Source organism: Lathamus discolor, chromosome 8 (genome assembly GCF_037157495.1).
Source record: "Lathamus discolor isolate bLatDis1 chromosome 8, bLatDis1.hap1, whole genome shotgun sequence".
NCBI lineage: Eukaryota > Metazoa > Chordata > Aves > Psittaciformes > Psittacidae > Lathamus > Lathamus discolor.
Window position 1 is genome coordinate 11,984,241 of NC_088891.1, and position 27,884 is coordinate 12,012,124.

A 27,884-nucleotide genomic window follows, 5' to 3' on the forward strand; every position below is an offset into this window, starting at 1 on the left:
CAGCCTTCCCCCCCCCCCCCCCACTAGTGACAGAGAGAAATCAGGATTGCAGAAGCCAAGGGAGGCTGAGAGGACTAAGTCACAGTTTCTACATCACAAATACATCTTCCAAGATGAGTGAGAGAGAATGCAAAAAATTGAGTGTGTGTGGCATGGACCTATGTGATTTTGAACTTTAACAGCAGAATTGCTATTCATATTTAAAGCTATTCATATTTCATTGTTGATTATGTTTAAAAATAAAATAAATGTCCAACTAGAAGCTCCCAGTTCTCTAACTATAATTGAACTTGCAGCTTAACCTGCCCTGTGGTTTCGTCTGTTTCTAAATAATCAGACATCTGCAGTGGGAGTATTTTAGCCAATACCAGGAGGGTGTACCAGCACCCCAAGCAGGCTGGGTATAAGGTTGTATTTGGTCTGTGAGCTGTCTCAATACAGGTTAAGGGGTGATTTGGGTCCACCAGGAGCTTCAGGATTTGGGAGCCTTCATGTTCTCATGAATGTGAGGACCTTCTTGATGGTACTGAAATGCTTGGAAAAAGACCATACAACATCTTACAGGCAGGAGTACTTTACTTGTTACTACACTGATTTTTGAAAGAAGACCATAAACATAGAAAAAATACAAGGCAAATTTTAAGTTATCCTTACTTCAACTCACTGAGTATTCTTAGCATAAAGTTTGAATAGTAAATTACAGTCCATTTTCTGAAGTAGAGCAGAAGCAGTGACCATTCCAAAGTGCTTCCTTTGGAGTGCAGGTGGTCCCCAAGCAACAGATGCCATGCTCCTCAACTAAAGTAAGGGCTAAGCAGCCATTTTCTGGGGCTGATGGCAGTGTTAGAATCGTAAAGGTGCGGCAGGTTATTTATCACCCTACGACTTTGCAGTATCTGTAAGCTTTATGAAATTGGTTTCTGTGAGGTATCTGTGATCCCCAACCAGTCGCTTGCCTTGGGCCCCGTTGGCCTGCAGTTGCTCCGGGCAGGGGTCGCTGGGTACCTCGAGAAAAGGCCGGTTCCAAGTCAGGGGGTTTTCACGTGGCAGGTAACGCCATTTAGGGGTTGGGGTGGGACTTACTGAATCACCGGGAGCAGAGCTGCCCAACGCCGGCAGCATCACTTCAGCCCGACTCGGGCGGGGGCCGCGCCGTGGGGCAGCCATTGCGGCTGCAGGCCTGGCAGCCCACCGGCGTCTCCATGGCAACCCGTAAAGCCGCCTAGCGCGTCCCCTCCCTCCGCCGCAAGTCCCGTTCTCGCGAGACTTAGCCCGGCCCGGCGCGGCGAGGCCGAGGCGCTCTGGGCCCTTTTCAAACCCGGCGGTCGCGGGGTTTCGGCCCGGCTGCGAAATGGCGGAGAACGACAAGCTGGAGGCTGCGCCCGCTGCACCGCAGCGCGGAGCTGAGGAGGCCGCTAGCGCCGTCCGTCCGCTGCAGCAACAGCCACCGCAGCAGCAGCAGCAGCAACAGCCGCCACCGCAGCAGCAGCCACCGCGGGATGAGGAGGCGGCGGCAGCAGCCACAGCGGCAGTTACCGAGAGCGGCGGGGGCAGCGCTAATGGCGTCAAAATGTGTGTGCTGGGCCGGGCGGCGGGCGTAGCGCGGCCGGGGAAGCGCGGGGGTGCAGCGGGCCCGCCTAGGCCGCGGCGGGGGCAGGGCGGCCGGTCCCCTCCTCCCCATGCCCCTCTGGGCTCCTCCTCCGCCGGAGATGGAGGTGCTCCTTGCGGCGCGGCGCGGCCCGGGCGTGGAGCGCCGGTGCGCGGCGGGCGGTTGAGGCGCCTCCCGCCCCGGTGAGCTGGGCTCGAGGGAGGTGAAGTTTCGCCTCGGGCAGGGGCTGAGCGGCAGCCGCTGCGCTGGGGTGAGCCCTTGGGCTACTGTAGTGCGCTCTGGTCATGGCAGTTCTCGGGGGGGGCGTTCCTAGAAGTGCTCCGGCGCGTTTCTGATTTTGTTTACATTTCCACTTCTTACCGTAGCGGTGCGTTTTGTAAAGCCTTCGAACTAGTCATTCGTTCATGTGAGAATGGTAAGACCGGCCTATAGCAGTTTACTTTTCTAGAACAGGCAAACAAAAAGCCCCACATATATGCACAGACTTTTCTTGTCCATTGTAATGTTGTCATAGAATCATAGAATCATAGAACAGTTAGGGTTGGAAAGGACCTCAAGATCATCTAGTTCCAAACCCCCTGCCATGGACAGGGACACCTCACACTAAACCATGCCACACAAGGCTACAACCAACCTGGCCTTGAACACTGCCAGGGATGGAGCACTCACAACCTCCCTGGGCAACCCATTCCGGTGCCTCACCACCCTAACAGGAAAGAATTTCCTCCTTATACCCAATCTAAACTTCCCCTGTTTAAGTTTTAACCCGTTACCCCTTGCCCTGTCACTACAGTCCCTGACGAAGAGTCCCTCCCCAGCATCCCTATAGGCCCCCTTCAGATACTGGAAGGCTGCTATTAGGTCCCCACGCAGCCTTCTCTTTTCCAGGCTGAACAGCCCCAACTTCCTCAGCCTGTCTTCATACGGGAGGTGCTCCAGTCCCCTGATCATCCTCATGGCCCTCCTCTGGACTTGTTCCAAGAGTTCCATGTCATTTTTATGTTGAGGACACCAGAACTGCACACAATACTCCAGGTGAGGTCTCATATGCAAACTGCCTTACATAGCAGGTCTAAAAGGACTTGTACTGGAGTGTAGGTGAGCTGGAAGTACCAGCTGACTAGAGCAGTGCTATGAATAACTATGTATTTGTTTGTTCTTGGTGTCTGGCTTTGAGGGCTGTCACTCTTCATGTGAACCAGCTTTTGGCCTTATATAATTGTAATTTCAGTCGCTTCTAATCTCATTCAGATCTTGGAGGGAAGACTAGGTACTTCCAGAGGTCCCTTCCAACCCGAACAGTTCTGTGATGCATGTATGGTAGACTTGCTGTTGCAGTGCATCAAAGCTGTTGAGAGCTGTGAAGTTTTGACATGTTCTAAGCAGCCCAGTCTGATACTGTTGGTTTTGAAGAATGCACATGGGATCAAGTTCAGTATAAAGCTAGTGAAATAAAGGCATACTTCATGCCTTTACTTGACTCCCTGTGAAATGCAAATAGTTTACAAGTTATAAATTTTACATTACCATAAAAGTGCGGTTATGGGGTTTTTTTCCCTAAGCCAGGCCCTCAGCTTCCACACTACACAAATTACAATAAATTTTCACAGGAAGTTTGTGAGCCTTTTGCACCTTTGAAGCATATAACGTTTTATTGACTTTTGGAGTCGTTACTGTTAAAATAATTACTCGGTTTCTCTGTATCCCTCCTCCTGTCAGCAATTTTCTTCTTTTCCCTCCAAACCAAATCACAAGCAAATGAAAAATCCCAGTCATTCTGTGTGGTAGAAATCACAATTGTAGTTTGAAAGTAATACAGAGTTCTTGGTAACAGAGTTACAGATCTTGTTCTTTCACTGCAATTTCCAGTCTTCCCCAAAACCTGTGTACAAACGATTAAGCTCTCAGTGCGCAGGTGACATGTGCTACTTTAAAAAGTATTTCAGTAACTAGGTTTGCTTAGCGCTCAGATTACGCTAAAGAGGAATCCTGGTCTCAAGCGCCTTTCATTGTATTGAGGAGTGGAATTGCTCAGCATAAGACAGCTGAACTGATCTGTGTGCTTTGGAATCACGTGTGGACTTCATACGTTTCTGTCTCTGCTGATCTCATTATTTGTATGGTCACTAGTTAGCAGAGAGGAGAAGTTTGCTTAATAAAAATACCAGCATTTAGGGCTTTCATGTTGAATTATCTCGTGCTTATTATTTTTTAGGCTTTTAGTTTTGCGTATGGAAACCTTGTCTGTTTTCTGAAACTTCATGGAAGTTCAGAGATGTTATTTTTTAAAAGGTAAAGATTGCTCTTTCTAATCTGTGAGGGTAGGCTTTGTTATACCTTAAAAAAAAAAAATGTAGACATCTCTTTTCAACCCTAGAAATTTTCTAGTGATTTCACAGACACATATTAATGAAATGTATCAAATTATTGGCTCATACAAAAGGTAAAGAGTAGAAATTACTCTTGTTATTCCCCCAAGAATATGTCATTTCATCATTTTTGAGACTCTTTTCTGTGGTCTGCAGGTCACTAACATGACATTGCTTTGAATGTACTTGATTGAAATTATGTTTAATACTGAATGAAGAGTGTAAGAGCTGCATCCACAAAAGGACCTCTGGCTCCAGCTTGTTCACTGGCCTGTGTTGGTTTTGGCAGATGATTTCTGCAAGAAGGGTTGTTTGTTTTTTTTTTAATAATCCTCTATTTTCAGGAGACTGACTGTGGTCCCCAGACTAAGTGATGTGTTTTCTTGCTTCCCAGAGTTTATGCCAGACTTGTATCCTCTGTGCTTTACTGGTTTGTACAGCCAGGTCTTACAGATCCTGTGGATTCCGTATGTGGAGACCTGGCTCTTCCTGTGCGCTATATTGAGCACCCAGAGGCTGTTCATAATCCTTTAAGCAGGAAAGAGCTTAAAGGGCTAAAGAGAATCCGTTGCTCTAATCCAAAAATTTAAGGAAGAACTCAGATTTTGCTAGGAGTCTAATTGGGCAGGAATTTTGCTTTTGCAAATATGACTGGATTGGAAGGGACTGATCTGACTGGAAAACCTGGTACTTTGCTCTTTCCTTCTCTCCCTTGGGTTCCCTCCAGTTCTATGTATTGTTCCCTTCATTACACAGCCACACAATTATATTGCCACAACTGACAGGATGCTGGTGTGAAGGAGGAATGATGCTAGGGGAAGCTGGAGGGTGCTTGAGCCAGATAATGTGTTGTTGACTTTGAATGTTTTTAATTTCTACAAATACTTGGCCTAGTAGAGTGCCTGTGTGTTTCTCAATTGCGAATCCTCTCTTGATCCACTTGTAAACACAAGGACTGTGAAGTTTGTATCATTTGAATGCTTCAGAATTTGGGGAAAAGTCATGTAAGAAATATGGATGTATTTGAATTATTATTATTCCTCCCTGACAAATACGCAGGCTGGAGTATATAATATATTTAGCTTCATGAAAGGCTACTTGCATGTGCTTTTGGGTTTAAGACTGCCACTTATGGTTTTGTTAATAAATGTGCAGAGAGATGAAAATACTCATTGCAGTTAATCAGAATCAGTGATCTTGCCATATGTTGTGGTTGTAAAACTGAAATGCCTGTTTCAGCTAATTTTACACCAAAACCCTTCTGAAGTGTCAAAGCAAGATTAAAACCTAAGTCTTCTGAAATGTGGGGGAAAACTGTAAAGGTAGTGATGCAATCTGAGAAGGAGGGTTCACAGTCAATCACTTCTGACAGTCCTTTAGCAAATTTCCTTCCATAAGGTAGGCAGTTTCAACTCTCACTTCTGTGGTCGTGAATACCGTGCAACTGAACCTGATGTAAAAATTATGAAGCACCAAATCATGGGTGCTGTAGCTCATTTTGCAGCTGAGTCATTCCGTTTTGCCTGTTTGTAGTAGTTTCAGAGTAGTACTGTCTTGCTCTGTCTTGACAGACATAATGGAAGTGGAATGTAACTGAAGCAGCAAGTTGTACTTTCTTCATTCACAATAGTGAATAAATCTATGATAACTTTAGCTAGGACAAAAAAAAATGTATCTTATTTTGGAATTAGATTGGTAATGTGTATTTATTTTTCCTAATTTGAAAAGCAGCATTTGCCATCCTGGGAGTTCAGTAGTATAGGAGGTATACAGCTGTATAGCTAGGAGGTATAACAGCCTGATGATCCAACACAAAACTAACATTTTTTTGTTTGGATTTGTTTCTTTAATGTAGGGGTAATGATGAGACAGCAAAAGAAGAGAAGGCACCTGCTAAAGAAAAGTATGTCGCAAAACCGAAGGCAATCCCTTCTCTTGGAAACAAGAACAGATTCCACCCCTATTCAAAGGACAAGAATACAGGCACTGGAGAAAAGAAGGCTATTAATCGTAATAGAGTTTTTATTAGCAACATCCCATATGACATGAAATGGCAAGCTATTAAAGATCTTATGAGAGAGAAAGGTAACTTATTCGTTATAATACACCTTACACAGAAAGGGGTAGAACTTTAATGCAACGTGTATGTCCTTTGAGCCACACAGATTTGACTTGGGTTTTTTTGGTTTTGGCCTTTACTTGGTACATCTATCTCCCTTCCCCCTCTTTCATCTGAGACAATTGCATTGCAGGATAGGATGGGTAAATGAAGTGCTTACAATCTTCTGCCATTCTAGTGTGACAGTAGAGAGTACATGCATGACCTCACGACTTCTTAAAGAGATTGTGTTTTGTCTAGTTGTAGTCTTCGTAGATTTTTTTAAAGGGTTATTGTATTTAAACAACACATTTAGTGTGTTAACATGAATTATAAAGGGTGTCTTTCAAAAGTTGTTTTGTATTTCTTTGGTGGAATCTGGCTGTGGAATTAACTTTGTCTGCATTGTCACTACTGCCATGACTGTCTGGAGACTTGTATTAAAAGCTTGTTACTATTGTTGCAGTTCTGATAGAGTAATCTCACTACCCCGAATGTTTTACTTTATAAAGTTTGGGGTAAAATAATGATAATACATGAATCTGTAAAAAAGTTAGTTCTGTGTTTTCCTTGAAAAATTGATTCTTCAAAAGTAATGCAAAGCACACTTGGCTTTTAGGCTGTGAAAAATGCCAAACCCCCCCTAACTGCTGGTTTATCTGTTGTAAGGTGACGTGACTATTTGATTGGTTTATTTACTGAAACTTCCTCTTTTAGAAAGTGAGTGGCTTGCTGTGAAATATTTGATGTGTAAATTTGGTTATTATTGAAGGCAAACTTATGATTGAAGACATTCAGGTAGAAAGTCACCTTAAAACAGGTGTTGTGAGTAGGATGATAAATGTAACACTTCCCAGTGAACGTTGGCGTTTCATTTGTTAGGTTAAGGGTGTATATCTGAATTTGTTCACCAACTATATCATACTGGCCAAAATATGATCTGTAGCATGAATTAGGTTAAATCTAGTTGTTTGCTTTTAGCTTTTGAGAATGTGGCTGCTGCATATTTCTGAAAATTAGCTAAATTATATAGCCATTGACAGGAGGTATGTTGGTCTGGTTTTGATTGTTGGTGAATAATAGGTGTTTTTCTGTAGAGTTGTGCACAGGGGCACAGTAAAGAAAGATACTGGTGTTTAAATGCATTGTCTCTTGGTATTTTCCCTTTGTATGTCTTATGTAGTTGGTGAGGTTACATACGTGGAGCTGTTTAAGGATGCTGAAGGAAAATCAAGGGTAAGTGCCGTGGGCAACAATCTGCTAGAGGTTTAAAAGTTCCTCAGCAGTTTTATTTTTGTATCATACCTGTACCAGTTATTGGAAAGTAAGTTTCATTTTTACACCGATTTTCATTAAGATAGTCTTGAGGATTCTGTATTAGAAGTAGTCTGACACTTCCAAGCAACTCAGACTAGCTGGCTGTAAAGGACAAAATACTTTTGTTAATGTTAACAAATGGCATTTAGTTAATTCTTCTTTTTAGCCAATGTCTTTGTTTTGGTACAAATCTGTTTCATACAAAGGTTGTTCAATAACCCAGTGATTTTTTTATTTAAATTTTGTTAGTGTAGTTTTCTCGGGGCCAATGAGTATAAAATTTTAGCTAAGAATATACTGTTTGAAGTGCCTGATTTGACAGCTTTGCTTGGTTGGTACTCTAAACACTGGATTAATGTATTTGCCTTCTTAAAACTAACTGGATGGAAATGGTTAGTAGCCAAGAGTTCCAGCAATGAGGCACTAAGAGTGAAGATTGTTAAAGCTCCTTTGTCTTCTTAAAAATAGTAAAAAGTTGGGCCAATAGTAGCTCTGAACCTGCAGTGAGGCCATGAGAAATGCAGGTTTGTGTCTTAACTTAGGTTGTATCAATTTTGTTGTAAATTACTTCCTTTAACGCTTGTTAAAAATAAAACATGCTGTCAGCTTTGCTTTACTTAAAGCAATCCTCAACTCTTTACTTTATTGGAAGGATACTGGTGCAGTTAATAAGGTTTTCTTACAAAGTAATTTCTCAATTATGCTAGTAATACGGAAGAGGTATTCAGACTCCTTGTTTATCGTACTGGTATACTTGATGGTGGAGGTAGATTTGAACTTTGCAGTCAGTGGGCAGCTTTTAATGACACAGTGAGTGTCTTGATTGGCATTTGGTTATGGCTTTCTTTCTGCCCTCCTTCCCCACCCCCAGCCTTCCTCTCCCCAATTGTCCTTACATGGATCTGTGTGGCATTTTTCCAATTCTGGTTTGGCTCAAAGAGAATAAGATAATGTATTTTCTTGCACTCAAAAGGTATGTATGTTGAGAAAGTAAGATAAATTCAGATTGGCTACCAGTAAAGAGCATGTATTATGGATTTTGAAACTGAAAATAACTTGAATAGTTACTTAACAGTGAGCTGGGATCTTTAACTGGAATCTTAAATGATCTATCATATGTGCTGACTGTCTTTTTCTTTTTTTTTTTTCCCCTCCTCTCTTTATGATGACAAATCATCATGGATGTAGGGTTGTGGGTAAGTTTCTTTTTATATGTGTGTAGAAACACACTGCTGTCCAGCCATTTTGTTAATTTTATCAATTTAAACTTTATTTTAATACTTTGCACTTTGTTCTCTTGAAGTGTGGTTGAATTCAAAGATGAAGAATTTGTTAAGAAAGCGTTAGACACTATGAACAAATACGATCTTAGTGGAAGACCCCTGAATATTAAAGAGGTATGATTATTGTTTCTGGCTTTAATTTGAAATAGTGAAGGTACTGTAACTACTGAGATGACGATACAGCATTTTGAGCATCTTAGCTTTGTAATTCCCAGTTTAATTTTTTAATTTTTAATGGGCCAAAGCGCCTGTTGGCTTACAGAAGTTCTTGATACTGTACCACATGAACTGCCAACAAGTCTGTCCTAAAATTGAAATAATCTAATATTTTTCTTTGAAACAACTTTAACTTCACTTTCTTACCTTAATGTCATCAGGTCTTTTTCAACATAAATGATTCTATGTTTACACTGTTTACCTGCTTCAAAATACAACACAGAATGAGCCAAGTATCAGACTACTACATATGTGCAAAAATTGGTCTGGAGGTAGAGAAATTGTGCTGGCTGGAGAGTGAAATTAATGTAACATTTTTATTGTAGCATTGCCTTATATGATTGTGTCTGATGCAGTTCTTTTTGTCCTGTTACAATTTTAATAATAGTATTAATAAGTTGTTGAAAAAGCTTAATTAAATTAATTCAGCCCTTCGGAGAAGGTGCCAGACTGACAGTCCTTTAGATTGAAATCTTTTCTACTTGTCCGTAGGCTAGGTACAGCATATGAAGTGGCAGTGCACGCTTCGTCAACAAGTGCTTTGCCAATATGCCTCAACCCTCATCTGAAAGGACCCACCTCTAGAGGTGAGGGAGTTAGGTCTCCAGGCTGATTCAGTTCTTGATCCCTCTGACACAGACAAGGATGTTAGTTAATAATTTTGATGGGTTTATGTAGAACTTCTAATAGTACCTACTTGTTGTTGTCAGTCCTCTTGATGATTAACTTGGTTTTATTTTTTTGCCCATGTTTCAGGATCCTGAAGGTGAACATGCTCGTAGGGCATTACAGCGTGGAGGAGGACAGTTTCCAGGAGGACATGCACCTGATGTGGCACCTGGAATAATGAATTTACCACCTTCTATTCTCAATAATCCAAACATTCCTCCTGAAGTTATCAGTAACTTGCAGGCAGGCAGGCTTGGGTCCACTATTTTTGTTGCTAACGTAAGTTTAAAACTGTATTTTATGACTGTAATATTTATCTTTGTAAAGCATCTGACATTCCTGCATAGTTCAGTTTTAATATAAAGAAAAAATTGGAAATTTGTTCACAATTAGTATATTCAACTAAAAATGCTGGATATGTGTTCAGATTATGTTACTTGCAATTGGATTCCGAAATTGCAATTGCATTTCTTATTTTAATTAAACGTACGCTTCAGTTTATCTTGTAAGTTACTTCAGACTAACGAGCTATTATATTTGTTGGAACTTTAGTTCGTTATTTGCACAAAAGAGTACTATGTCTGCTCTTGCAGACTTGTGGGAGTACAGCTGTCCTTGATAAGTACACATCCATTTCTGTTACATATAAGAACACATCTGTTAGTATGTTAAATACCTACATGTAGTAGGTACAAATTGTTGCTTTTAGTTGACATTTTTGGACTTTGTTTCAGTGTGTGTATATTAGAAAATCCTTACTATTTACATGTATCGAGCATTTTGTAAAGCTGAAGAGTTACAAGGCAGAAAATCTTGTCCAAAAGTAATGGCACCAAAATCACTGATGTTTTTCCTGTGTGTAAGCTTGACTTTAAAAGAGTACTATGTCTGCTCTTGCAGACTTGTGGGAGTACAGCTGTCCTTGATAAGAACACATCCATTTCCGTTACATATAAGAACACATCTGTTAGTATGTTAAATACCTACATGTAGTAGGTACAAATTGTTGCTTTTAGTTGATATTTTTGGACTTTGTTTCAGTGTGTGTATATTAGAAAATCCTTACTATTTACATGTATCGAGCATTTTGTAAAGCTGAAGAGTTACAACAAGGCAGAAAATCTTGTCCAGAAGTAATGGCACCAAAATCACTGATGTTTTTCCTGTGTGTAAGCTTGACTTTAAAGTTGGCTGGAAGAAACTGAAGGAGGTATTCAGCATTGCAGGAACTGTAAAGCGTGCAGACATCAAAGAAGATAAGGATGGCAAGAGTCGAGGGATGGGAACGGTTACCTTTGAACAAGCAATTGAAGCTGTTCAAGCAATATGTATCCTTGGGTTTGAAAAATAATTGATCAAGTATGGGTTAGACTTAGAATGGCTTCTGATAGTGTAGTTTTGCTGATGGTGCTTATTTGCGTTGTAGCTAGTATGTAGGGGCTAGAGTGTAGTACTGTGCAGATTACATTTTTAATAGTGACTGAATTTACTGCTGTCGTCTAAAAAGGTTTTCCTGCTAATGTTGAACAAGGTTAAAATATGTGGGAATATGACATGCATGAAACTTTTATATACCTAACGGCTTGTATAGTCTTTTCTGGCCTTTGAATTGGCCTTCTAAGGATTAGATAAGGAAAGATAAGGCCCCCAAAATGGTACAGAAGTAAAATAAGTTATTACAGTGATTCTTCTGAAATAGATTGTCTTCTGTAGCTAGATTCCTTGACTTGTATTTATGCAGCTATGTTCAATGGACAGTTCCTGTTTGATAGACCCATGCATGTAAAAATGGTGAGTTGCTTAAATTTTTTCTACCTTGCCCATCTCTGCTAAAGCACTGAAGGGATCATAGCATGACATCACTGTGTTTTATCAGGATGACAAATCAGTTCCTCATGAAGACTTCCGTGCTGCAGACAGCAAAACTTCACAATTACCTCGTGAGTGCACATTCTGCTTTCTACTTCTTGCACTTAATATATATTGATACAGAGTCTTAGACCAGTTTAGTAGTGCTTTTGCTTACTGCGGTCTCTTTATGAGACAGAAGAAAATCTTTTGGTAATACTTACTGTTGTTTTCAAGGTGGTCTTGGTGGTATTGGTATGGGACTTGGACCAGGTGGACAGCCTATCAGTGCAACACAGTTGAGCATGGGCAGTGGAATGGGGAGCATGGGTCCAGGAGGTAAGTCTGTGTTCTTCGTTTATAAGCTTTACAGATCTTTAAGCTAAAAATTGTTGTTTCTGTGTTTGGAAGAACAACATACTCTTGAGAAAACAAGTCTTGTGTAGTGTGTTATTGCTGTTAACTGTCTCTGCGTTTCTTTTTTTTAAGTCCATTAGGATCTTACCTGTCTTCTAAATGGTGTTTGTGGTTTTGGTTTAAAGGTATGGGAATAGATGGTCCAGGATTTGGTGGAATGAACAGAATGGGAGGCGGTAAGTACAGTGAGATTCTTTGCATTCAGTATTTTTAAAATACTGTATAGAAAACACTTCCTTATTTTGCAGGACTTGCTGGACTTCGTGGAATGGAAGGAATGCCTAATATGGGAGGATTTGGAGTTAACCGAATGGGAGGTCGGTGAACACTGTTCCGTACACTTACTAGTTTGCTTATATTTATTTATAAAAAACCTTTCCTTCAGGGATGGGTAATGTATATGAGTTCAGAGGAAATACTGTCAGTGGTATGAGTGGGGGCATAGGAACTGGCAAAAGTGTCTCTGACTTGTGCATTAAACCCACTTCTATTTGAGCAAGCAGCTGTGAAACAAGTGTTGTATGAACATCAGCTTAGATGGTTTTTTTGCTTTGTTGTCTATAGAAATGTTCCGTGGTGGAATGGGAGGAAACATGGACAGAGAATTTGGTCGTGGTGAAATGGCATTGAACCGTGGTTTTGGAGATTCTTTTGGAAGGATGGGTATGGTAACTTAAATTTCCTGCGGCAAATTGCAGCATAATATTGGAAGAGTTTTACTAGAAGAACTCAGTTTCATTTGGTCATCTCTCTGTTCCCTTTCTTCTAGTTATTAAGGATGTAATCTGAGTGCTTATTAGAGCCATTGCTTAGGATGGAGAATAAAGTAGGTTTTTGGGTTGGTTTGTTTTTTTTTTTTCCTCCCCCATCTGTAAAATAGAAACAAAGCTATTTGAGGAGAGCATTTAGCTTCATACTGTTAACTTTGTGAGGTACTAAGTCTTTTGGATATAAAAGTAAATGCTTCTGGTAATCCTGAAGAAGCTGCCCGTGTACCACCTTTGTAAATTCCAGGAGCTTGCTTTTGTAAGTGCATGCTGCAAAAAAACTGTTCTTACTGCAAATCAGGTAGCATTGGTTAGGAACCGTAAACTTTGGTGCCCTTGGTTTTCTTCCTGCCTTTGAAGCTCAAGCAGATCAGAATGGGATTTATTTGCTTCTACTTTAACTAAGCCAGCTTTCTTTAGTTAATAGATGATGTCTTGTTGACAGATTTAATTTTTCTTACTTTTGATTTCCCCCAAATGAGATACTTTTCTATCTTAATGTGCCTGGAAGTTCTTAACAGTAGAGCCTTCTTGAACTTTCTGGTTATACTGTTACCTGGATGAATGCATTATAGGAGACAGGTTTTCTTTCACCCCATCCCCATTTTTTGTCCCTTTCCCCATCATCTGGTCTAAAACTTGTTGGTATGGGTTTTGGTGGGGCATTTTTGTTTTGGCTTTGTTTGCGGGGTTTTGTTTTGTGTTTTTTTGTTTGTTTGTTTGTTTGGTTTATTTTTAAATTTTTGTCATTTGGGCTAGTCATAATAGGGCAATGCTTATGTGCTTCTCTTTGAGCACTGGTAATTGTGTAGAAGTGATAACGTAATGAACTTAGTGTTACGGCCTTGGAATTAATGTCTTAGAAATCAAGTGTATGCTTTCACTCTATTTGCAGCATAGGATAAACATCTTTTTTCTGAATGAAAAGCCAAAGCCACTTCAGTTATAAATACTCATGCAAGCAATAGAGTTTTGAGTTTTCTGGTAACACGTGCTGGTTTTGAAATGCGTGAACATAGCCACTGTGAGAAACTGATGTGGGGGTTCATTCCTTCAGTAAATCCAGCAAGCTTCAACTTCATTACCTGTCAGCAGTGTTAGATTTAAACATGGTTCTGAGAAACAACATAAGAATTTTTCAATTTATCCTTAAATAATGGAAGGAAATTGTAGGGATTTACAGATAGAATAGGTACAGGCAAAGGATGTCTCTAAGGTCAGAACCAGCTGAAATCCTGCTTGTTAGGGTTATTTGAGCTTTCAGATTGTGGGGTTGTTTTGGGTTGTTTTTTGAAGGGCATCCCAGACTGTTGGGGAGACTTGGGGTTTTCTTTCCTTTTAAGAGACAATAATTCAAACAGCTAAGGTTTTCTTCTAATGGAAGACTCAGCAGTGACCTTTTTTGGATATTAAAGCAATGGTGTCTATCCTAAGTATGGCAGTTATTCGTCTATTTTGCCATAAGTAAAGACTGACCTGTTTCTTTTAGGTATGAAAATCAAGCAAGAAAAATGCATCTGACAGTTGCACTGTGTTCTGCAGTGACAGGAACATAGTTCTTACATAGTTCTTTTGAGCTTTTACAGTTCTGCAAGCTCCCTTGAGATTACTTTCCTGAATATTAGCACTTCAATAAAAAGAATTATTTTGACCTTACTATAGACTCAGTCTGATACCATTCTAGAGATCCCATGGTTCTGATGAGCAGGTTTTATTAAGCATCGATTCTCTTTCTCCCTTTTTCCCCAGAAGATTCCATCAGTTCACCTTCATGTACAGTAAAGACAGACATTGGGAGAGCATCTCCTAGCTTTTCAAAATGGGAGAAACTGGGGCATTTTTGTACTATGAAGTTCAAATAAGATGAACCATTCAGATTTGAGGCTCTTCTTCCCATTGTGGGAAATGGCTTATTTAGTTTTAAGATGTTTGTGCTGCTGGTGGACTGTCAGAGGGGAGAAAAGGTAGAAAGAAATCAGAGTAACTTAAATCACATAATAAAGAAGGAGGGACTAATGTTGCTTACTAGATGTTTCCTGTTTAATTTGTATAATAAAGGCACATGTTAAAGTGTTGTGTAGAAAAGAATTGCCAGGTAACACAGAGAACAGTGTACTTCATCAGTGCTTTGTTGTTGTATATCACTATGTTATTTTTTTTCTGTTTAGGTGGTGCAATGATTGGTGTTTTTGCAGGAGGAATGGGAGCACCTAGCATGGGCCCAGTAAGATCTGGAATGAGTAGGTTAACTCGTTTCAATAGAATGTAAATGCATAGGCAGTGTAATGATAACGGTGTACATGTAATTATACCGGGGGTTTCCTTGTAGCATAGTGTCTTGCCAGTGTTGGAAGAAGTAGAATTCTGTTGCATGCAACTGCAAGTCTAGTAATTTTTAAAGCTGTTTTGTTGAGGTAAAAATTCAGATGAAAACTTGCTAATAACAGTCCTTCCCTGAGTCTTAGTTCTGAAATGGTTTTAACTTCTGGTTTGGAGGGAGAAGTGATTTCAGTAAACTCGTGTTCCAGAAGAAAGACAAAATAGGGACAGCTATTTGCATGAACACCATGAAGCTGAACGGTAGTAATCTCTCATCATTGAAATAAAAAATAAGCCTTGAATTTCAGAGTATTACTCAGTTTAATTTTCTGCAAAGCTCCAAAGCCGAGTTTGTCTTACAGCAAATGTCTTAAGTTCCTCGGGCTAGAGCAGATGAGAAACTAAAATCTTGCTAGTGGCAATCTTGAGAGGCATAAGACTTAAAAAGAAGGCCCCTCATGAATGATGTTGATAGTTTTGCTTGACATTATTTTTTAATGATGAATACAGAAATATTCTTATAGGATATTTAAATGCCATAGATCTTAGTTCTTTATATAATATACACTAATATATTTCCTTGCATGTATCATAGTAAGCTCCATGTTCTTCACAGCACTTGCAATAACATATGTTCTCTGCAAAATATGCTTTCTCTAGAAGATTGTGTCATTAAGTGTGGGTATGGCTGCATTAAATAAAGCTGAATGTGAATGCGCGAAGCAAAATAAATGAGTGTATATGGCCAAATTATCTGTATTGTAATGTTGCCACAGTTATTTACTTGATCTTTTTTTGGTACAGAGTATTGGATTTTTATAAATAAAACTGGACGGCCTTTAAGTCTTAATTCCTGTGTTCAACATTTTACTTCATTAGATGGTGTGACTAATAGCTTGATGCAGTTTGGTTTTTGCTTTTCTTTTAGAACTGACACTTTGTATCTTCCAGTACTTCACCTTAAAATATTAGCCATGCTACTACATAAATAACTGTGCATGTATGAAGTTGTTTTGTGTTACAGCAATTTTATTAAAGTTATTTTTCTCCTGACACAAAACATTTTTTGATATTTTATTTTTAATAACAAATTACTTGTGTGTTTATTACTAGAAACATTTTGATGTTATCCTCCTTTCCTTTCTCTGTGTAGGTGGTGGAATGGGTGGTATGAACAGTATGCCTGGAGGAATGGGAATGGATCGGATGAGTTCGGGTTTTGATCGAATGGGACCAGCTATGGGTGGAGGCTTGGACAGGAACATCGATATTGATCGAGGATTTGTTCCTGGGCCAATGGGAAGTGGCATGAGAGAGAGATTAAGCAATAAAGGCAACCAGATATTTGTGAGAAATGTAAGCATCTGAATACATAAAAATCATGAGCTTGTATTGCATGCATGTTTGGTTACATGCTCTTTTGCACTTTGTAATACTTTGTTATTTATAATCCTTTTCTATTCCAGCTTCCTTTTGACTTGACCTGGCAGAAGCTAAAGGAGAAATTCAGTCAGTGTGGTATGTATATGAATCCTGTCACTGCTCAGCTCCATCAACTACTTTTATGTAGTGTTCATTAAATAAGGACAGGAACACAAGGTTGATGCCTTACCCTGAGGAAGAGTCTGGCTAGCCTAATCTTTCTTACTTTCCCCAGCTTTTCTGAGCTGTATAAATAATTCTTATGTATGACACAACACATGAGACCAAGGTATGGTACAGGTTATGTAGGCTCTGAGTGCACATCTGCTATAAACTTTAACCCGTTCCATTAATAAAATTACTCTTGCAGCTTTTTCCTTTTTGAGGCAGGTATTATGTATCTTCTGCCCAATACAGGGTATATAGTGTAGCATTTATATTGAGACAAATGGATTCAGGGCCCTGGGCCTGTCCTGGTTATGCATTACTTCCAGAAATGCATCAAATCAAGAGTTAGCAATTTTGCCAAACTGGCAGATTGTTTTTTATGCAAATAGATGATCCTGATTAGCATATTTGCAGGCTCTAATGCTTCCCCTTTATGTTAAGAAATAAAGGCCCTTTTTATCTAAGATAAAGGATTTCTACAAATATCCAATAATTCTTTTTATTCAATTCAGAAAAGTTGTCATTTCACAGCAAATGAAGAATGAAGCTTGTGTGTAGACATACGTGATTGTTTTGTTTTGAAAATGCACTTTCAGAATGAAAAGCTTTAACTGAGTTTCAGGATTTCTTTTCTTGTTTTGGAGAAACAGAAAAGACAAGTCATTTAAAATGTACTACTGATCATAGAATCATAGAATAGTTAGGGGTGGAAAGGACCTTAAGATCATCCAGTTCCAACCCCCCTGCCATGGGCAGGAACACCTCACACTAAACCATGTCAGCCAAGGCTCTGTCCAACCTGGCCTTGAACACCGCCAAGGATGGAGCATTCACAACTTCCCTGGGCTACCCATTCCAGTGCCTCACCACCCTAACAGTAAAGAGCTTCCTCCTTATACCCAATCTAAACTTACCCTGTTTAAGTTTTAACCCATTACCCCTTGTCCTATCACTACAGTCCCTAATGAAGAGTCCCTCCCCAGCATCCCTATAGCCCCCCTTCAGATACTGGAAGGGCTGCTATGAGGTCTCCACGCAGCCTTCTCTGATACCTAAGACAGTTTTCATGCAACACTTTGTAGATAATTAATAATAAATTAGAGCTTGCAATTCAACCATGAACATTTTTTGGGTGTTCACAAATGTGTGTTTTCATAGCTGGAGGACACAGTGAGACCGGTTCTCTCTGTTTTTAAGTCTTAACTGCCTGGTGGGCAGCTTTCACATAATTCAGAATTATTTTTTTCCGTTATCTCCTTGGCAACTTAACAGATGTAGTCATTATGTTGCATTGTTTTTAAGAATCATGAGCACAAATACAAACAACAGATTGCTTTCATGCCGTGTCATGAGGAAATACAAAGACCATTTCTCCATATGTTCAATTTCTTTCTGTGAAAATCCAGCTCTGTTATATATTTAAAAGTAAAAAGCTATGTATTTTAGAGTGGCATTTTAGGGGCTCAGGAGTGGTGTGCTGTAACATACCATAAGTGAACACTCAAACTCCATTCTCTGAGGTACTAAGATACCTACATAAAATCGTTGCTTCATGAGTTGTGTCCAACCTCAAGAAAACACTGCAGGAATTGAATAGTGCATGCTACTTTTCCATCACTCCTAACCTGGGAACTTTGCTGGTTTAAAGACTGTAATTTTGCTCTGCGTCTTCTTTACAAAATTGCCTGCTGGTTGTGATTGCTTGATAGGCTGTTGTGATGAACATGGGGAACTGGACAGAACTATAATGCAGTTAATGCCTGTCAGTAGTCACACCTCTGGCAGTGCCTGTAAATGAAACGCAAAACTTTCCCGTAGCTTTATAGGGCACTTTGTTTCAAACTTGAGGATAAATACAGGTATGCTTCGTCTTACAGTAGTGTGACGGAAAGATTTGAAATGGTGGATCTTAATTTGGGTTCTTTACTGCTGTTTTGACCTGTGTCACCTGCCCTGAATGAGTGAATATACCATCAGTCTGAAAGTGCTAATTTCATGTGTCCCACTAGATTATATTTTAAACTGCTTTGTATCACTTCTGATGAGTTCTTTGTTAGTGCACCAAACACTTGAAATAACTGCTGTTTAACTTATTTATTCAGGTCATGTAATGTTTGCAGAAATAAAAATGGAGAATGGAAAATCAAAGGGCTGTGGAACAGTCAGATTTGACTCACCAGAATCTGCTGAAAAGGCCTGTAGGATAATGAACGGCATAAAAATCAGTGGCAGAGAAATTGATGTACGCTTGGATCGGAATGCATAACTTAAAACTGTGTGTTCAGGAACATTCCTATGTCTGTTTAGCTTCTCTATCCTAGTAAGTCATTTTTAGTAACATTGTATGCTTACAAAAGCTGTAAAAAGGAACTTTTAAATCCCACCAGCCTTTAACAGTATAGTGTTTAATATACTGTGATACTTGTTAAATGAATCTTACGATGTTTGGTTTTTAAAGACAATTTGCCTGATTTTTGTTGTTTTTTTAGAGGCACTGAGCACCTGCAGGTCCCTGTAGGCCATGGAAGCTTTGGGTGCTCAGTGCCTTTGGAAAATTAGGCCAAGTGTCTCTAGTCATTCAGTTTAAATGAATGGTTATACTGTTTTTAATAAAATAAGCCATTTTCTCTGTTAATCTCAAGATTGCATAGTGGGATTTGTTTAGTGTCTTCTTATTTTTATCCCCCCAGTGTGTATCAACATTGTAATGTAAAAACTAGATGTCTTTTTCTTTTATTTTTCCAGAATTTTGGTTTTACGTGTGCATTGTCCTCATACTGTAATTCTTGACTCTAAAAGAAAGGGCTCCAATTAGGCTGTGATGTTTTTGTTCTACTTAATATGACTTTAATGACATGACTTAGTTCTGTAAATAAGAGTTAGAGCCCAATGGGAGTTTGGAAGTTTTTTTAATTATTATTTTGACTAAGTGAAGAAACTGGTCTTTATCTTTTTTCTTTTTTATTTTTTTTATCAGTATAATCTCTGATTAAAACTAGTTCCCACAGACCCTTGTAGGATTGTTCCCTATGATGCCAAGTTCATACAAAATTGATAATACAGTAAATACTAAGTACAGTGCAAGACAAATTGCTCCCAATTTTTTATCTATTTTCCACCCATTCAGGTGAACTGCCAGAAAAATAAAAACAACAGAACAGATAAGAGAAATGGCTGTGTATGTCAAACCACTGCTGTTCACTTCTACGGGTCCTGATGTATTTATGAAGGCAGTTCTTATAAACCAGGGTATTCCCAAACAGAGCATATCAAATACGTTGGATCCTACAATGTTAGACATAGCCATATCTCCATTTCCTGTAAACGAAGAAATACAAATAAGTCTGTGTAATTGTATTGTACTGTATAAAATTGCCAAACTGTTTTGGAGGAACAGACTGTCAGCCCTCAGTCTCTCACAGAGCACCCTTTTCAGATTTTTCATTGAAAGAACTATACTCATGATTCTGCAGAACATGGTTTTGGGTACCACAAGCATTAAAAAAAAAAGTCTCCCTAAATCACCAGCATCTGCGCAGTTGCGCTTAAAATCCAGACAGTCTGTTGTAAAGTCCAGTCGTCTTAAAAATCCCAAGACCTACAGTTGTGTTTTGCAGTAAAAGTGTAATAGTTGATCAACAACAAATCAAAACAATCTAGAATACTTCTGAGATACCCTGAGAGGTTTTTGAATGTCTGAGCCACAGCTTCTTCAGGTAAGCTATTTATTTATTAGTAGTAAACTTCAGCTCTAGAATCTGGAGCAGAAACTTTGAAGTTACTTCTTGAATTTCTTGGAAGTGTTGACTCAAAATTCTTTTTTTTTAATAGTAACTTTTAAGCACATCCATCGGAATGAGTCTGAATACTAAAGTCTTTACCTTTTCTAGCCACCAGCACGCTTGCAACTGTATCTGGTACACTTGTTCCTGCTGCTAGTAATGTGAGACCCATTACTGACTCTGGAATTCCCAGTGTTTCACCTGCAGTTGATAAATAACAGTAGAAAATGCAAGTATGTTTTTAGTTAAAAGTTTCATCCAAAGAAATTTCTTTGGATTTTGTTTGCTGGGGAGAAAGAATTAGTAATCATACAGTAATTTTAAAAGCAGTGTGTCAACTAACTTGACTAAATAGGAAGTGACTGAACCATGAATAGTTAAGAACAATAACAAAGAAATAGCATCCTGTCCATGTTCTTCAATGAAATAACAAAGGAATTGTAGTGTAGTAACTATCTTGCTTAATAGTATCTCGAAGGCCTGAGTGGAATGTCTCCAGTGGTCAAGACAATACCAATTATGGTATATTTTATTTTGGGTACAGTAGAAGTTTAAATATCCAACTATTTACTTTTCCCCCTAGCTTTTAGGAAATAGAATAGTTTTCTGGTTTTGGGCATATTATGATTGGTGCTCAAAAGTTTTATGAAGCAATAACTCTTACAGTCACCCTCTCTATAGCGGTAGGAAAAAAGCACATGAATTTTCTTGGGAGGAGGATCATTAAGATCATTACTTCATTCTTGTCTCAACTACATGGCTTTACTATTTCACTCCAGTTAGGTTTTGTGTTGGATTTAGTTGGATTTGGAAGAACAATAATGCAGAATTTTTGTATGACTTTTAAGTGCAAGTTATCCTTGTGCAAGTTTCTTTAGATAAATACTGGCTTAAACTAAAAAGTTTTAAATTGTTACTAAACCGGCAGCTTATTTTCCCCACTTTTTTATTATTTTTTTTTTAGCCCCTCATGTCCTGTAAGCATATTAATTTCTCACTTAAAATACACAGATTTAGCTCTTCAGAACTATTTTAGTGGTTGTACTGTTCACAAGCATCAATATGCTGAAGTGTTTGATACCTCTATTCAGACTATTAAGTAACTATTTTTCTTTAACTTTTCTGTTCACTAAAAGCATCTTGATACTTTTTTTGTGTGGGGGGAAGGTTGAAATCTGAATTCTTATTTGCAATATGTGGACACTAATAAGAGCAGTTTTCTTAAAGAGGCAGTGCTTGGGAGCTAGGTCAGCAATGCTTGCCTGTACCTCCCAGCGTAGTCTGGATCACTTAAGGAAATTTATGTTTGAAACTGTTGGTTCAGAGGGACTAATACAATCCTGTTGCAGAATGTGTACTGGTGTTTATTCTCCCATCACTCCTAATGTAAGAGATTTATAAGATGAGGGACCAACAAGATCAGATTTTATAAACCATCCAAGTGGAAAATAATGCTTTATGCCAAGCAGACCAATGTGAAATATGAATGAACCCTCTGTGTTGTACCCAGTAGTGGTTTCTAGCCCTCTGAAGGTTATCAGATAGAATCTAAACTCAGGTGAATCTAAATTTTTCTTTTTATTTTAGATAGATTTATCTTCTATTTAATGTGAAGGGTTGTTTGTTTTTTTTCTGGCAACTGACATAAATAGAGAATGGTTTTATTTTTCTAGCCTTTAGTTAATTTTGTGTATTAGTAGCAATATCTTGCTATAAGTAGTAGTCTTCGGTTTTTTATGCTAGCAACAAAAAAAGTCACCAAGGTTTGTTCTCAATGATCAAAATTCAGTCCCCAGTTACGGTATCTTTGTGATGTTCTGATAGGCTGTTATGCCACAACAGAATCTTTGAGTCACCCTTCATAACAGAACCTGGACTTGAATAGAATGTGTGTAATTTAGTGTTTTAACATGTAAATAGAATATATTGGACCTAGAAGTAGTGGGCTAAAGATCCCAATACTGCTTGTGATGACTGTTTAAAGTGGACTAACACTAATACACTATCTGAATCTCCAGTGTACCTGCTTTCACATGGATTAGTGCTTTGTCTTCTAGCACAGCAATAACTTTCATTTGAGCCCTGTTTTGAAGGCTTCTAGCACTAAGACAGTAAACCTTTGCTGTCTAGATACAAGTGGAAAATTATTTGACCAGGGAGTGAACCTGGTGGGTGTTACATCCAGTGATCTACTAGTCATTTCTCAAAGGTTTACCAAATGTGTCTGTTTCTGCACTGAACAAGGAGTTATCCATCAAACTTCAGCTGAAAACAACTTTAGGATGCTGAACTAGCAGAATACTTGAGTAAGGTTAGTGAGCTCTAATGTGGAAATAGCAAGCTTTGTAACATTTCTTTCTTGTTTAGAGATTTATTTGTTGTTTGCTCTTAAAATTAAAAACTGGATTTTTTTTTTTTTCAAGCTGACTGGAGAAACAATGAAATGAGGAGATCTTTAATACTTGAAGATAGTTTTAAGAGAATGTTTTTACACAGAAGTTTTCTTACCCCTTATCTCACTCCAGTGCAGTTCTTTTACTACTTCATGATTAAGATTTATAAGAGGTATACGTACACACCAAAAATGTTTAATAAACCTGTGATGCTATAGGTGTAATAAAATAGTGCAAAAATCTAGATGTTTTTGGCAGTTAATTTAATACCCAATCTCCTACTGTAGCACTCAAGAAAAAAAATACAGGTATAGAAATAATAGTTCTTTTACAGAACTCTGTACCTTTAATTCCAGTCTTGGTGGATTACTTGTTTATCAGACTTCAGCTTGACAAGTCTATTTTTGTGTATTTAATCATTTCACTTAATGAAGAAGTTTCATGAAAGTTTCTCTTTTTAAATACAGGCTATTTTTTTATAGCTATATAAACAAATTCTCATTCATGTGCTGGTAAACAGTCTGAAGCAGCTAAACTGTAAAGTGGTTTTCATTAGATGAAAGAAGGTGGCAAGTTAAGCAGTCAAACATGTTTTTGTTGGGTTTGTTGTTTTAAGCAAAGTATGTGTTGCTAAACTGACTGTTTAATTGTGGAAAGGAAAACTCTTCACAGGGGGAAAAAATTTTTTTTTCAGTGATTATCAATTGGTTGAGTCTGCATCTAGCAGCAGCACTTCAGGTACCTACCTGCTATTGTTATCATCCATACCAGGACGTAAGTTATGGCAGAAATCCATGCTGCTGACATTAAAAATGTTACCATGAACCAGTTCCTCCAAAACTGTCTTCTGCAATCTGGTATAGTCAAATAGAGTAGTGTAATAATAGGAAGGGATAACACCCACACAATTCTCTTCAGATCTGCTTCAGGCATGGTGAAGACACTTGGATGATCTGTTGAGGAAAAACACTATTTTAAATGGTAGCATGGTTTGAATCTGTAACATAGTCGTGTTACTGGCATCTACTTGTGAGAATACTGAAAACAGGTTAAAAATACTTCAAGCTGTAGTCTTACCTACATCACACTGGATGAAACTCTGAAATCAGATGTTCTTTGTTACCATGTCAAGTAGGAGAGAACTAAGGTGGGTGAACTTTTCTATAAAGGCCTACATAAAAGGTTTACCAAGAGTAAGTACCGTCTGCTGGTTTTTGCCTAAGTGAAGAGGAAACTGATGATCTGTGGCCACATCATAGCTATTTCTGTACTTCTGATGTAATGCGTGTTTTGGGCTATGAACCTGCCATTGTCATAAGAAAACAGTATTAGTACAGTACCAGTGTGTCTTTCAGCTGATTGCATCTTAAAAGCAGCATTGCAGGGAAGTTTCTAATGTGCACAGCAAAGACTGATGGAAGTCTGCTGTTCTAATATGACACAAATGAATTACTATCATAGCATTCTTCCAGTAACTAACTTCATTTAAATACCACCATTCTGATTTTACTTGATGTTATGTTCCAGGGAAGAATAATGCTTTACTTAAATACAATGCTGGAGTTCTTCTGTGAACAAAATCTTAATACTATCTCAGAATCTGCTCTTTATTAGAGATGATGCAGACAGGCATGCAGAGTATAAAGACAACTGTAATAATACTTCTACCTTCAGAGATTTCATCAAGCCCATGCAGGCTTGTTGAAAGCTGAGAGTAGTCCAGCTCGTCTTGAAAAATGCCACTATCTGTTCTTGACTGTTGTCGGATTAGAGGTCCACTCTCTTCTCTCCACCCAACCAGTGGCTGCTGCTCAGCATTCTCTTCCATAGCTTTTGTAAAACACGCACAGCAGGGACTGAACTTTTTCATGAGGTATTGGTTGATTTTAATGTCAAAACACAGAATGAGAATGTAACACCCGTATATCAATAATAAGGATGCACTTTCATACCTAGAATGAAAAACAGGTTTTACATAACATGCAGTATAAAAACCTCACAACTGTTTGACTCATTAAAATGAGTGTAATTGCAGTTGTATGGTTGATCTCATGAAAGTTCATGAGTATCCCCATGTCTTTCAGCAATTGGATTGATTCCACTCCCCTGCAGAATCTTGTCTGTGTATTGTATAGCTGCCTGTCTTCCAGGGGATCTTACTGAACCAGCGTCTTACTGATGTTTGTGAAACTGAGTCTTCATGCAGTGGTTAAAGAGGGGATAGTATGTGCTATTTTGAGTTGAAAACAGCAGGCTTTGTGTGGGACATGACTGAATTGTTGAGGCAACACAAGTTTCAGTGTTCCTGGAAGAGAGTTAAAACCTCAGAAGCTCATGATCTGCTTCTAGTAGATAAAGGCTCAAAAGGAGTAGAGTACGAAGACTAATTGCTATGCCAAAACAGTGGCGTTAGAAATTGTGAAGTCTCTACAGACAAACCTATGCAGATTAAACTTTATAAATATGCAGGGTTTGAATGTGTAGGTAATTATCAGCATTGTGACTTTCTTGGTTGTGTTTCGGTTTTGTTTTTGATTAGCCAACAGGATGTTTATTTCTGTTAGTGAATGGTAGTTCAGGCTACCTGAAGTTTGGGGCTTGGGGTTTTTAGTTTGTTTTTCAAACCACTGTCTCGCTAATCTCCAGTCAACATGAATTCAACACTACTTGTGCTCTTACCAGTAAATTCTGTTGTCAGATATCATCGCAAGGACTGCTGCCACACTAATTGTATATGCCAGGCAGTCTCTAAACAGCGGCCAACAGGATAGCTTTGACACCTGCAGAACACAGATTCATTTCCTTTCTTGAACTTGTCTGTAATACTTTCACTAAGTGCTGTAAATGCTGCATCAATATGTTGTTTCTATATAATGTAAAAATTTAAGATTCTTAGGAATGACTTGAGTATGATATTTAACAAGTTAATGTTTTTAAAAACTTTCATAGCAAGTTACCTTAAAACTGATTACATGCTGGTTTTGCTACTAAATAATAAACTTGGCAGTTGTCATAGTAAGTCTCTCTTGGCTTTTGTTGGCAAATCAGAAAGCATAACAGTTTGGCTCTTAGGAGCAGAACTATCAAAGTTAATACCTACCATGCTGGAAAACAGCCCACAAGCTGCAGAAATACCAAGAAGATTATAGTTTGCTGATCCAAGGATGGTGCTGATGCCGATATCTCCTTTGGTCACGAAGACCCCTATAAGGGAAATGACTCTCTGGTATGTTTCAGTTTGGCATCCAAGGAAAAGAGGTCTAGATTCTGAGGAGTCAAACCCTATGTTGCTTACCTAGAAAAGCAGTGACAAGCTCTGGAGCAGAGCTTCCAGCAGCCATAAAAGTTGCTCCAGCAACATCTTGAGAAAGGCCAAGGCCTGAGGATAGAGCAAAAGAATTGCTTGAAAAAACTAAATACTTCAGCAGTCTGTTCCCTTTACTTGCATTAGTATATAATGTTAGGAGCTGCTACAGTTTAATAGAATGAACTTTGCTTACTTTCATACTGTTAATGCATTTATTTGAAATTGGTAAAATAATACATTGACAATGTAGCCTCATTTACTGGGCTAGTTTATTTCTAACTTTATTACAGGAATTAGTTTAAATACCAGAAATGAAGTACTGATAATACAAGAGATTGGCCATGATCTGAAAATGTAAAATAGGCATATGTATGCAGGTTTTTACTGCTGGGTAATTGGGGGGGAGTTCCTTGGACTCAAGTGTGATATTGCTACATGCTCCATGTCAAGTCTGTCTATCTTCCAGGAAAATCCATGCTACTGTGTCTTCACATACCAGAAATACTAGTTAAATTCAAACCAGTGCTGCGATCTTAAAATCAGATTTTCACTTCGTATGGACAATGTAAGAGCCTGTGTCTTGCTTGAATGAATGAGATTTCTGGTAAGTGGACTGTTTCTGAAATGTAACTCACTCTGGATCAAGTTCTGCACACTGAGAACAGGGACCTGTGGCTAACTATGGAAAAAGTCTGACAAATGCTTATTTATCATCAATAAAAAAGTATCAGCTCTGCAGCAATGTTTAAGCTTACATTTTCTGTAAGTGTTCTGGTCTGGAGAGTGTTTTCCTTAGAGAACTGGTTTTTAATTCTTGGCAATGAAAACCTGAACTCTTGGCCAAGACCATCGCTTTAATTCAGTGGTCTGCTGAAGCCAGGGGAATTATTACAGGTTGATTAGATTTCATAGAAGCATTTTAACTGTGGTACTCCTCCCTCCTGTGTCGTACCTTTAATGGGTAAATGGTAGCTCAGCCTGAAACTTGTCCAGTACTTCGAGAGAATTACAGAAACTCAAGGGAGGCACTTAATTCCCATGTTTTAATAGAGGAGAAGTTTTCTTGGTTTGGTTCCCAGCACCCTTCTACTAATAAACTGGATGTACAGCTGCTCAACCCAGAGGTTGCCAGGTTAGCTGATACTGAGCAACATTTCAGATTGTCCTCCATTTACAAGGAAAGCAAATTCTAAATGAATGCTTGTGCAAAGTGTAGTCAGAGTATGGTTTTTGACAATATAATAATGGTACATTGTATCAGATTAAATGCTGTATTGATAAGACTACACACAGAGACTGGAATGTCTTTAGTTTTGTTTCCAAACTTTTTTAAGGAGGATGTTCTGCACTAAGCGGGTTAGTTTTACAGGACAAATACAAAGATGCTCACTTACATTCACTGAGGATCTCTAGAGACGGTAGGAAGTACTCATCGCACACGATGGACACGGCCAAAAACATATAAAGTATAATTAGGAAGTAGATAACGATTCCTCCATCCTTTCGCTCCTGCGGTGTAAAAAATCCTCCGGGAAACTCTGACGAAGAAAGGACACAAGCCGTCCCGTTGCCTGGAAATGGAGTACAAAGGTGTTACACGTGCTCGCACCTCTCCCTCCCCTGCGCCCCCTGTGCGGGTCAGAGCTGTACCGAGCTCCCTATTCCGTGCAGGTCGAGGCCCGCCGCAGCACAGCTCGGGCCTGCCCGACCCGGACCCCGGACCCCCGACCCGTCCCGCCCCTACCTGCGCCCGCGGCGGGGCGCTGGGCCCCCCCCGCCAGCAGCAGCAGCAGCAGCAGCGCCGTCCGCGCGCCCGCCCGCATCTCGCAGCGCCGGGACCGCTCTGAGCGCGGCGCCGCCGGGGCCGGGCCGGTCACATGGGGGCCGCGCCTCCCGTGCT

General features: G+C 39.2%; 2 protein-coding genes across 2 annotated transcripts; one reads left to right on the forward strand and one right to left on the reverse strand.

Moving 5' to 3' along the window:
- The first annotated feature begins 1,248 nt into the window (after nt 1-1,248).
- MYEF2 (myelin expression factor 2) lies at nt 1,249-25,692 on the forward strand. The gene is made up of 17 exons (XM_065688055.1): nt 1,249-1,572; nt 5,834-6,063; nt 7,260-7,312; nt 8,582-8,589; nt 8,697-8,790; nt 9,649-9,840; nt 10,736-10,889; nt 11,303-11,352; nt 11,438-11,501; nt 11,647-11,748; nt 11,952-12,002; nt 12,075-12,143; nt 12,391-12,489; nt 14,762-14,833; nt 16,066-16,268; nt 16,379-16,430; nt 18,605-25,692. Exons 1-17 carry the CDS (start codon nt 1,352-1,354, stop codon nt 18,766-18,768), a joined length of 1,878 nt encoding a protein of 625 aa, XP_065544127.1. The 5' UTR covers nt 1,249-1,351; the 3' UTR covers nt 18,769-25,692.
- Nucleotides 19,404-27,822, reverse strand: SLC24A5 (solute carrier family 24 member 5). The gene is made up of 9 exons (XM_065688053.1): nt 27,729-27,822; nt 27,379-27,555; nt 25,973-26,056; nt 25,778-25,881; nt 25,357-25,457; nt 24,346-24,629; nt 23,424-23,630; nt 20,384-20,485; nt 19,404-19,820 (listed from the first exon to the last, which is right to left on the reverse strand). Exons 1-9 carry the CDS (start codon nt 27,805-27,807, stop codon nt 19,498-19,500), a joined length of 1,461 nt encoding a protein of 486 aa, XP_065544125.1. The 5' UTR covers nt 27,808-27,822; the 3' UTR covers nt 19,404-19,497.
- Between the last annotated feature and the right edge of the window lie 62 nt (nt 27,823-27,884).